Source organism: Euprymna scolopes, chromosome 43 (assembly GCF_053919585.1).
Source record: "Euprymna scolopes isolate OS-2025 chromosome 43, ASM5391958v1, whole genome shotgun sequence".
NCBI lineage: Eukaryota > Metazoa > Mollusca > Cephalopoda > Sepiida > Sepiolidae > Euprymna > Euprymna scolopes.
The window spans coordinates 7,875,234-7,888,177 of record NC_136524.1 but is presented as its reverse complement, the minus strand read 5'-3'; the positions used below and the strand labels follow the sequence as shown (position 1 = coordinate 7,888,177).

The 12,944-nt window shown below is 35.4% G+C and overlaps 1 protein-coding gene and 1 long non-coding RNA gene across 2 annotated transcripts in view; one reads left to right on the top strand and one right to left on the bottom strand.

Moving 5' to 3' along the window:
- Positions 1–12,944, bottom strand: part of LOC145268160 (uncharacterized) — a 110,816-nt gene that overhangs the window by 11,474 nt on the left and 86,398 nt on the right. The gene's annotated exons all lie outside the window — the stretch shown is intronic.
- Positions 6,417–12,944, top strand: part of LOC145268158 (phosphoenolpyruvate phosphomutase-like) — a 78,364-nt gene continuing 71,836 nt past the window's right edge. The window contains exon 1 of the mRNA XM_080123356.1: positions 6,417–6,603. Within this exon, the coding sequence (XP_079979482.1) occupies positions 6,555–6,603 (49 nt within the window). The 5' untranslated portion in view covers positions 6,417–6,554. The remainder of the gene's footprint in view (positions 6,604–12,944) is intronic.

The window sequence follows — 12,944 nt, the reverse complement described above, 5'->3', positions numbered from 1 at the left end:
AACTGGTACCACAGAAACAGTTTTCCAACAGTCAGGAAAGCAAGATTCGTTAAGGCATTTGTTGTAAAGTTTGGAGAGGACTGGTACAACCTCAGTAGAGCATTTTTTTAATAGTGTAGCCGGGATATGATCTGGTCCACATGCTTTTGAGGTATCTAGGTTTTTTACGATATCATGCACCTGAGAAGGGGTGATTTTCAGATCATCTAGTGTGGTGTCAGTCTGCAAAAGAAAATCAGGGAGGGAGTGATTTGTTGGTTCAATGTAGAGTTTGTAGCAAACCGACTGGCAAGCATGTTAGCCTTCTCGGTTGCCGTGCAAACAACTTCATGATTGTTGGATAGTGGGGTAATTGTTAATTGCCCATTATTTACTACACTGTTGTAGATTTTCCAGAAATCATGAGTTCCTAACTTTTGCACTTTGATGTATTTTCTAGTGGTTTCAGTGTATTGTCTCTTAGCTATTCCTTTCTTACAATTACTTCTAGCTTCAATAAACTTTTGTCTGTTTGGACTGGACTTATGTCAGATAAATCTGTGGCATGCACACTGCCTTTGAGCAATGGCTGCTGCACAAGTACAAGTAAACCATTGGGGAGAATGGGGTTTGCTATAGAACTTCCGCACGGGAACATGAGCTTCAATTGCCGCTTTGAACCATTCAGTGATCTCATTTGAGCACTGTTCTGCAGGAAGAGAAAAGATATTTTCAGATAGGGCATCTCTTATGAGATCCCTGATGGCTTCCCAGTCAGTCTTCTTATAATACCTTGTCGTTTTGAGTAATGGCTTTTCAGCTTTGGGTCTCTCTCTTTTAGACAGAATACAAAAACAGTCTCTTATCTAAAAGGTCTCACATTGTCTACTACTTTGCTCCAGCTCCTTTTATATCTCTTCTTCACTATAGACGTCTCCATATGCCAGAAAGCTTTAAATCCTAATAATTTTTTTTCTCAAACTGTTAGCCTTTGGAATTCCCTCCTTACCCTTGTTTTCCACTGAAAGACGTTCTCTATTATAAATTAAGATCCAAATTCCAGTGGATACTTTCTTCGGAGATTACACCACAAAAAAAAAAAAAAAATGAGGCAAAATACATCTATCATCATCCATTCCCAAAGGATCATTACTAATTTCCCATATATATATATATATATATATATATATATTGAAAAGAATTGAATTTACCTTCAACGTGGATTTATTCAACCAATTTGGAATCTAATAACATCATCCAATTTTATTCAAGGATTACTAGTCCATTCAGATACCAAAATCTCGTATCTTTTCTTTGTTTCAGCCTTCTTTATCTATGTCACTTAAAAAGATTTAATCTTTAATATATTTTCTTTGTATGTGATGACTAGCAAAATTATTTCAAACCAGATTTAATATTTTGCTATTCTTGAGATGAGCCTCCATCAAAATCCATGGGGTAAGGAAATTATTTTGAATTGGATTCTTTGTTCAAATAATTAATATTTGTTTTAAAAAATTATATTTTTCAGAATGAAATTTAAATATAAAAAACTATAAGAGGACACTCTGCAGATATTTTGCTGCTCAACTGAGCAGCAAAATATCTGTGCAAATTATACTTAAACTTATGCATGTTAGTACAGTTGGAGCATCAGGATACAGGGAAAAAATTTCCAAGTCTAGCAGTTTGAGGGATAAAACCTTTAGAGTAGAAGGCTCTCCGGCAACGAGGACCTCTACAGTGAAGGTGTGGGATTTTGCTGTTTGTCAGGTTAGTTGAAAGTATTTCCATCAAGAAGACACCAGTGCTATGAATTCGTTAAGAACATTCCATCAAAGTACTTGTAAAAGAAACACAGGAATGCGACATTGACGCGATGAAACGGGGCTTAGTGGATAGTGTAGGACCCTTTTTTATTTTGGAAATTGCTTGAGACAAAGGCATGAAGCCACTTGATATGAACTAACGAGTATGAAAGCTGATTATTGGAAAGACAGGACATGCCTACTGACCTTAGTCTTGAAAAGACCAAGGCTGTAGGTAGAAGGAAAACAGTGAGCAGTAAAAGAGTTCCACAATCTTGCAGTTCTTGGAAAAAAGTTACTGGAATAGGAAGCTGTATTATGATGAGGTATTAAAAAAGTGAATTGATGGAGACCACTACACTAACAAGTCAAACGAGCTGGAACAAAGGAAGCAGGGAATAGATTAGACAATTCTATTATAGTATTTGTAGAAAAGACTGAGACTAGCAACATTACAGTGTGTGTGTGGGGGGGCAATCAAATTACCTTTTAGATTAGAGATCCTTTTGTGAACCCTGTCCAATAGAAAGAGACTAGGGTTGATGCATAAGCTTATATATAGCAATATGATGCCATGCATGAGCAAAAGGTAGCTTTGTAAAGTGTTGGTGTTTTTCTAGCATAATATAGAGAGCCCACTTTTTTACAGCAGCCTTGGCAATGCCATCAATGTATTTGTTCCAATTCATGTTGCCTGTGAATGCTAAGTCCAGGAGTTTGAACTCTCAGCTAGAATGTTATCATCCATGGCAATCTATGGCTGGAAAGGTTCTTTGTAATTGTTGAAGGCAAGTAGCATTAAATATTACCATTCATTTACATGTTGGACTGTTACAAGTAGCATTAAATATTACCATTCATTTACATGTTGGACTGTTACAAGTAGCATTAAATATTACCATTCATTTACATGTTGGACTGTTACAAGTAGCATTAAATATTACCATTCATTTACATGTTGGACTGTTACAAGTAGCATTAAATATTACCATTCATTTACATGTTGGACTGTTACAAGTAGCATTAAATATTACCATTCATTTACATGTTGGACTGTTAGGTGGCTTTTAGAAATTGACTTCCAACCAGACTAATTCATTTCTTGCCAAATCCTTGCTTATCACTTCCTTCCACATTTTCCTTGCCCTGCTACCTCAACTGTTTTGAAGGAGGGGAGGCTAACGCTTGAGATTCTTATCACTTGCTTATTCATTTAAACCTGGAATAAGCTGTGTCTGTAATAATTTTCTCCTTCCTAACGGACCATTTAAGTTTGTTATTTATTTTATATTTCTTGTGGTCCTTGCTTGGTTTCGTCAGCACCAGAATTGGGCATGTATGGTTGGAGTAGTTGTTTTTTCAACAGATATTTAGTTAAAATAATTTTGTTTACAAAGAATTATTTTTGAATTTCGATTTAAATTTACATAAAAAAAAAAGAAGCGAATCCCATTCTAAAAATTAAACAGTAAGTTAAAAATAAACGCTTTAATAATATGAGAATTTGGTGTTCAATATAGATATAGGTAACCCAAAGACTTTCAAAAAAGTTATATAAAAAATAAAAAAATTGCTGAGTTCCCTAAATACTAGAAAGCTTTCTACTCTAATAGTTTCTTCCCTTGAACAGTTGAACTTTGAAATTCCCTTCCTACTGCTTGTTTCCCTGACTTTATTGATATGCAGAAGTTTAAATGTAATGTAAAACAACATCTTGTTCATCTTCATTAAGCATTGTTTTTCTTACGTCCAAGTGGTGATATGCCTTGTTTGGAAGTGAATGTGAGAAAAAAAAAACAAAAAAACTTAAAGTGTGGATATTTGTGACAATGAAGATTAGGTATGGGAGAATATTTTCTTCTGGGGTTGAAGTCAGGAGTGCAGGTGAGTATGCACAGTTGCAAGGATGGTCGGTCTGTATTGTTATGAGTGAGGAGTAGTGCATATGTGTGTATGCATGTGAAAAGTGCAGATAAAGCTGCACTGTTGGATTTGACGTTCTGGCAGGGGTAATCTCCAAAAATACCGTTAGGGCTTACAACATGGCCGCCAGAAGAGTCACGTGATCTGGTAGGTGTATCAGAATTTTAGGCGGAATTTTTGACACCCCCAACAAAAAACTGCGAATAAAATATATAAAACTCATAATTTCTGTTTTTAAAGTGGGTTGTCAATTTTCTTTATGAAATATACTTCCAAAATAAACTATTACAGTCGTTTAAAACATAATAGTTTTTTGTTGGGGGTGTCAAAAATTCCGCCCAAAATTCTGATACACCTACTGGATCACGTGACTCTTCTGGCGGCCATGTTGTAAGCCCTAACGGTATTTTTGGAGATTACCCTGGCAGGTTAGCATCTCGGCTGGAACTGTTTATATTCACGCCACAAATAGTGCTAGGTGGAAATGGTTAAAAAGCGCACATGTGCACTGTATTTCAAATGCCTACATCACTACACAAGTCTGGGCACAACAGTGGATGTGACATCCTGCACCAAGAGATTACATATAAATAAAAGCAAAAGGCATTAGATCTCAATCATGATACAAGGATATACGTGATTATTGTAAATAGATATTATGTCAGTTTCTTGTTAGATTTATTAAAAAAAAAAAAAATTGTTAAAAATTGAAAAAAAAAAGTTCAATTTTACTATAGAGGCCATTGGAATATCTTGCTTATTTCGCTTTGCATTCTCCTCCAAAATAATTACATAAATTAATCAAAAAAAACAAATTTATTTCATTTTATTTGTGAACTATTTTTGTGTTAGAAATGATTGTAATATTTAATGAGATACAAGCATTTTAAATTGCCATAGATATGGGTTCTAAGCAAAGTATCCACTTTCTTCAACCATTTTCTTATTTTATAAACATTACTTCCTGTGGATGAAGAAAATGACCATATTTAAGGTAACTTAAAACGTTTATATCTCATATTAAATATTAATAGTTTTTACACGTCACAAATGATTTGTTACATAAAGTTTGGAAATTAGTCAAAAACAATTTTATTTTGATTTGTTTTAAAATAATTCATGTCGCTAATAGTAATGATTACTTCAAAATTAATTTAAATTTCAAATTTGGATTAAATCACAAGATTAAATTATCTTTTTGGAGGCGAGGATGAAGGGGGCTCGTGTCTACTAAGCTTTTGCTCTTATTATTTAAGTGTTGGAAAGCACAGAGAATGTGCTTTCGGCTTGAGAATTCTAGAAAAAAACTGATTTTGTTGACTAGATCTTATAGAAATTTCCAAGTTGGCGCTGGCTCATTATTTTCATATATAGATGTTACTTTTTTTTTGGGGGGGGGGGTAGAACGATTTTCATTGGTTGAAAATATTTTCAGTTAACACGTTCCTGTGAAAACTTTCTTTCTTTGGGAGTAAGCAGGAAAGCGAATATCAACGAAGAAAGAATGTAGCAATTAGAGCCATTTGCTTTTTAGTATTCATATGTATCACTTCCAATTTAGTCTCCACATCATCGCACTAGGGTTCGCTTTGACACATTCTAACACGAGGGTCTTGCTTGTTGGGTGACTGATCCTTTTTGTCTGAATGAGGTACAGTTCTCGTCGATCCTAGAAGATCCTTGCAAGAGTGGGAGTTATTGCTTATCGCTTGACGCACCTGCCCCCCCCACTTATCAAGGCCAATAGGCCACTCGAGGATAAGGGTTAAAGAGTGTACCTTTATCGGTGAATGCCGGGTTCATTCAAAGCACTCAGTTCCATCCCCCTCTTTTCCCCACTATAAACTGAGCTCATGTTTAATCTAACTACAGGGGCTGCTCTCGGCTATTTCCGTACTCAACGAGTGATCCCTCTCCTTTAAGGAGGAGAGACTGGTTTCTGCACTTTTCGGTCTTGTGCCACGTTTTACTGCAGTGTGAAGAAAATAAATTAAATCCCTACTTGACACAGATTGGAGTGGGGTATTGTTTTGCTGTACTGTCTCAGGAGAATATCCCTCTAAGCATTATCTCCTCCGGGATGAGGGATTGGTTTAACACCGATCGCTTGGGGCACTTTTACCGCGAAATTTCATTGAATCTAAACGCGGCTATTTTTATAACAATTCAGAGTGCCCCCTTTTTGTGGCGGATAAACAGACTTTGTGTTTAATCTTGTTGAAGAGGGGAAAGCTAGAATATAAATAGGTCATGCTTATAAAGGATACGATGAATTTCGAAACTCGCTAATCCGAAATTAATCAATAGTAGTTGTGGAGTCTATATTTTTAAGAAGATCAGCTTGCTAATAATGCACAACAAAAAAGTCATATAAAAAAAATGACGACACACGGCACACACAACATGTTCTCGGCTGAATAAATAAATAAGGCTAATAACGGTAATCGATTTTCAATAAGTGTCTGTTCCCTATAAATTGAAAAGGCGAATATATTTAGTTATTTGGAAGAGGGGATAAAGGTTCCCGAAAGTTTTTTTTACGTCAAGCAACAGTAAAATCCATATATTTTCATAATAGCATTTTAGATTTAAATCTATAACTTTGTAAAGTTAAGTTAAATTTATATTTATCAACGTGTTTGTCTCACATTCTTATTCGCTTGGCTTAATCTGTGGCGGCGACGCGTAAACGTAAGACCTACTAATTCTTAACTACCAATAGGAGTGGCCGGTGCGCGCTGCGTGCGTTCCAGATAGATACTAAATAAAGCTTTCATTCTACTATATATTTTTTGCTAAATATAACAAGTCGCAAGAAGAACTTTAAGAAGAAAGAAATCAATCATGTCTTTAAAAATTGTTACAGGCGTATTCGCAAGGAATCAAATTAATGGTAAAGTATTTCGTTTTTATTCATAACTTATTTTAAAACTAACTCCGTTTAGCCGGCCTTCCCCGTAGAAAGAGTTGTTGCCGGGTGGGGTTCTTAGATGAAAATATAATATAATTGAAAATTCTAATCATGTTTACATTTATTTATTTACTTATTAAAAAATAGAATTAAAAACAAAGTCATTAATAATATTGTAAGTTTCCCGTATTAATATTTTTTTTCAGTAATTTTTATAAATATGAAAATAAAAGTACATAAAAAAATTATATAGTAGTTACAAAAATTACGCACAGACGAGAAACACGCATATAGATAGACAGACGATATCCTGATAGGTTTATTTATACAGGAACAGTTTCTTGGAACTTCAACTTGAAAGTCGTGTTTAATAAGGAAGGCGAAATGAATAGAAGGCGTGCATGCTTATAATTTTGATTATTAAATAGGATTTAAAAAAAAATGATTTTTAAATTTTTTTCTTAGTTTATTTCTAATTTCAATAAACATTTGCTACGTGCCAAAGTTACGTATAGACGAGAAATGCGCACACACAGACCCATGATGAGATATTGTTTAATGATTGTTTTAAATGTACTTTACTTTTAATGTTTGTTTGAAAAGTATTTTGTTTTTTATCGTCTGTAAAAAGAAAAATAAATATTTACATCGAAATAAAATTATTATTAATGGACACAAAGACAACGTGTCAGAAAATGAAAATCACCGGCAAAAAAAAAAAAAAAAAAAAAAAAAAAAATAGTAAATTTAAAAAAATTGTTAGCTGTTCCGTCTCTTAGCACCCACGAGCACGCACCAAATATAGTATAGCATCCGATAATATTTGTAAACATAAAACAAATGCGTTCCGTTTTGTTCTAAATTACTCAAAATGGGAATTGTCTAATTTTTAATTAAATTTTCATCATTAATTTGGTAAATTATATATCTTTAAGGTAATATGAGAAATTAAGGAAGAAATGATAAAAGGAATAATTGAAAAAAAATTTGAGTTTTCGAAGATACATGAACGCACTCGCACTTATTGTGTATATCTGTATATATGTATGTGTGTATATCTGTATATTGTATGTGTGTATATATGTATATATGTATATTTGTATATTTGAGCAGCATTTTTCCTCTTGTGCATATTTCGTCGAACAGCACCAGTAGGGATACTTCCTGTTTGTTTTTCTTGCAATTCGCTATTGGCAAAATTTTTTTTTGCGCTCGAACAGATCGTTCGAACATTGACCCGCCAAATCGAAAAAAAAAAAAAAACGGATTGCAAGAAAAACAAACAGGAATTATCCCTGCTGTTCAACAACACATGCATATATGTATATATGTGTATATATGTAAGTGTGTATGCATATGTATGTAAGGGTGTATATATGTATGTGGATCTATGTATATATATATATATACCTGTGTATATATGTATATGCATCTATGTGTATGTATGTATGTATATGGAGTCTATATTTTTAAGAAGATCAACTTGCTAATGCACAACAAAAAAGTCATAAAAAAAATGACGACACACGGCACACACGACAAAGGGCGAATGAACTCTTTTTCTGGGTCAACGGCCAACTAGCACCATGTATATTTGTGTATGTGTATTGGGGTGGAGAGGGCTCCCGTAAGCCGTGGTGAAGGCAACCTTTCTAGGAGAAGCAAATCTCTGATTTAAATAACCATAAAACGGGAGACCAGTACCCGCATTAAGCTGGTCTGCAGTTTAATTTGTTGCTGGCTATCTTGCTCTTGCTTGTTGCTGGATCTCAATATTTTGAACCGAGAGAGAGACTTAGCTGTCGTACAAAGCTAAGACTCTGTAACATCATCTTTGTATAGATACTCCCTCAGGCATTTGGGCTCATGGATTTTAAATGTCTGAGGGAGTGGCACTCGTCTGACAAGACGTTGCAATCATCATGTATGTATATGGACACAGCATAATCACGTTGACACACCGGTTCTCGTCAGATCACCGAAGTTCAGCAACGTTGAACCTGGCTAGTACCAGATGGGTAATCTTTTGGGAATTCTAGGCACTGTATGTGCTTTCCGCTTATTTTGGCATTTGTTCCAAGTCGTCCTGAACCTCTGCTTGCCACTCGTATTTAACAATGTCGAGTCTGGAGAGGTGTGGTTGCAGATTGCGCAACTCTTGCGCAGGCACCCTTACAGTGGGATCCATAGTCTGTCAAGACTGAAGGAAGCTACCATATGTAAATGTAATTATATGTGTATACATGTATATGCATGCATGTGTGTATGTATGTGCATATATATATGCATATGTTCATTCGCCCTTTGGAAGGTCTTGTTTTTAATCCTTCAGAGAGACTAACCACCCTCCTCACCAAACAAGTCTGGTGGAGGAACCTGTTTAGTCGCCAGTGACTCGACCATGAGGCAGGTAGTACTGGGTTATATGGTACCAGTAGCATATGACATGACCTGATGGTATCAGTAGCATATGACATGACCCTTTTTTATTGGGGTCAACGGCAAACTAGCACCGTGTGTGTTGGTGTGTATGTATGTGTGTTGGGGTAGAAAGTGCTCCCGTAAGCCGTGGTGAAGGCAACCTTTCTAGGAGAAACAAATCTCTGATTTAAAAAACCATAAAGCAGGAGACCAGTGCCCACATTAAGCTGGTCTGCAGTTTAACTTGTTGCTGGCTATCTTGCTCTTACTTGTTGCTGGATCTCAACATTTTGAACCGAGAGAGAGACTTAACTGTCATACAAAGCTAAGACTCTGTAACATCATCTGTGTATAGATACTCCCTCAGGCATTTGTCTATAAAAATGGTCCTGTGGCGATGGAAAAGTTGTGATGCGTGGAGGCTTAAAATGCTGGAAGCATGTAATAATTGATCTCAATGACTGTCTTCAGTGTCATGTCTGCTTGAGCGTGTGAATTCACCGGTAGCACTAAAAAAAAATAATTTTTGGGCTCATGGACTTTAAGTGTCTGAAGGAGTGCCACTCGTCTGACAAGACGTTGCAATCATTATATATGCATATGCATTCACTGGACAAAGCGGGGGAGGGCAGAGCGGTAGCTCTAGATATATCTAAGGCTTTTGACAGGGTATGGCATGAGGGTCTCCTCAGGAAAATTAGATCATACGGTATCACTGGTAGAATACTTAACATAATTAAATCCTTCTTAGATAAGAGAAAAATCCAGGTTGTCCTCGACGGTCGTACATCTAAACAATATGATATAAATGTGGAGGTGCCCCAGGGTTCTATCCATGGACCTCTATTGTTCCTGATATTCATAAATGACCTCCCCAACAAAATTGCCTCTGAGATGGGTATATACGCTGATGAGACTACACTCTATGGCAGGCATGACAGGAAGACGAATGAACACATTTCTAAAGAAATGGCAGAAACACTAGAGGAAGACCTCCAATCGGTGGTGGAATGGGGACAAAGGTGGTTGGTCGCGTTCAATGCTGCCAAGACTAAACTAGTTTCATTCAATAATTACAAGAAACCCTCTCTACCACCTATAGCAATGGCCAACGACTCTTTATCTGAGAGTACATCTTTCAAACTCCTTGGCCTAACGTTCACAGGAAACATGAGTTGGAACAATTACATTGAAAGCATTGCCAGGGCCGCTGCAAGAAAGGTGGGCTCTCTCTCTACCGTGCTAGAAAACTACTGACACCTGAAAGTATCCTGTACCTCTATAAGGCCACCATTCGCCCATGTATGGAGTATTGCTGTCACATCTGGGCTGGTGCATCTGCTACTAGTCTCTCGCTCCTTGACAAGGTTCAAAAGAGAGTCGCAAACCTGATAGGCCCTGAACTGGCATCTAAGCTTCAGCCTCTGTCCCATCGACGAAATGTTGCATCCCTCTGCCTTTTCTACAAGTATTTTAGTGGTGAATGCTCTGACGAACTGCAATCACTTGCGCCCCCACGACGTGAGCACCCTCGACAAACCCGACAGGCTGCTAAATCCCACCCCCACACTGTAGAGATCCCTAGATGTAAAAGATCTTTTTACTCCAATAGTTTCTTCCCCAGAACCGCTAGACTGGAATTCCATTCCAGGTCCCTGCTTCCCCAACAGTACTGACGTGCAGAAGTTCAAGTGTAACGTGAACCGACATCTTGCTGCCCAAATCCCTACATAGTACCCCAGTAGTTGTTGCCCTTGATAGTAGCCCCCTAAACCAAAGTGGCAATGTGCCTTGTTTGGGGTGAAAATGTAATAAAAAAAAATGGATGTATGCGTATATGTATGTGTGTATATGTATGTATGTGTGTGTGTCTATAAGTATATGTATCTATGTGTATGTATATATATGTATGTGTGTATACATATGCATGTGTCTATATATGTGTATATATATGTATGTATGTGTATATATGTATATATGCATGTGTTATGTGTATATATGTATGTGTTTATATATGTATGTGTGTATATGTATATGTATGTACGTATGTGTGTATATATGTATATGTATGTATGTGCGTATATGTATATATATATATATATACATATATATATATATATATATGTACGTGTATATATGTATTTGTGTATATATTATGTTTAGGTATATGTCTGTATGTGTATATATGTATCTAACTGTATATATGTATGTATGCCTGTATGCATATATATATATATATATATATATATATATATATATATATATATATATATATATATATATAAGTTTTAAAAGCCAAAAGCAATGCGGAAAGGCCCGGAATCACGAGAGTAAAGAAAAGAAAAACAAACAAACAAATAGATGAAACTAATCAAAGTTCCATACCACCAACGGACTTTATATACACATATATCAATTACTTAGTTACAAATTAATTATATAACGAGGCGAGGAATGATAGATGAATAAATAGTTAGACATTTCTCTTCTCAAACACACCCGTCTATTTATTTGTTTGTTTGTTTTTCTTTACTTTACTTTTGTGATTCCGGTTGTTTCCGCATTGCTTTTGGCTTTTAAAACTTCTATATATTCCTTTACCAGCAATGCTTCAAGCAAACTACCATTTACTTATATATATATATATATATATATATATATATATATATATATATATATATATAGAGAGAGAGAGAGAGAGAGAGAGAGAGAGAGAGAGAGAGAAAGAAAGATTGAGAGATTCTAGTTGTTTTGTATTTTAACGTCCTAAAATAACCAGAACTCGTATTTGACTTACAAAGATAACTCATTTCGCATCTCTCTCTCTCTATCTCTCTATCTCTCTCTCTCTCTCTCTCTCTCTCTATATATATATATATATATATATATATATATATATATATATATATATATATATTTAATGAAAACAAAGGGATGTAGTGTTTACCTGATATACACAATGGTAAATCTCAAACTAATATAAATAACAGTATTTATATGTATAAAATTTAATTCCAACCGAATTATAACTGAATACTCCAAAAAACAATTTACAAAGTCCTTATACCGCGGAGTTTCAAAGAATGCTATTCTTATTATTCTTCTCGTCAGAGGACATAAAGAAATCAGCAAATTATAGTTGTAGCAATGCTAGAATTTGCTAGTTAAGGCATTAAGTGTAACCGCAATTTATTGTAGTTATAAATTGCCAAATAAAAAAATGAAAAAATATTGGATATGTAAAAAACTAATATAAAAACAACCGCGCATAATATTTCAGCTTGAATGAAACTCCTCTTGAGTTTAAAACGTCTTTTAGACACAGAAGAAAAAACAAATGGCCGCCATGTATATTTTTGACATACTGAAACTGTCACTGATTAACTTTTTCAGAATATTATTTAATTTAAAGTAGTTCTTAAATGCAGAAGAAAAAAATAAACAAATGGTTGCTTGTCGCTTAACTATGGGGAGGGACTAATTTCTGAAAAGTTGGAAAAAAATTACTATTTCTGTCACTGACCCTAAGTTCGGTTTGCAAGCCCTCCCACCGAACTTATGGTTAGTGATAGTCATAGTTCGTTAAAATTTTTCAGGAGCGAAGCCCCCTACAGTTAAGTGACAAGCAACTACCTATTTCCCTTGTGGCATAAAATCAGCTTCACAAACTTGAAATAAAAGTAAATAATAATAAATAAAAACAGTTTAAACATGTTAAAAGTAGCATCACCTGGTTCTAGTAACTTTTGGTCGTCCCATTCCTGTCGTTAGACGGTTCAGTGTTTCCATTGGAGTAGGGACATGCAGAAGGGGGTTGCTAGGGGTGCTCAAGCACCTGCCTATTTTACCCCTGTTTTAAAAGTGCCCTTTTCAAAGGACTATATACCCCACTGAGACACCGT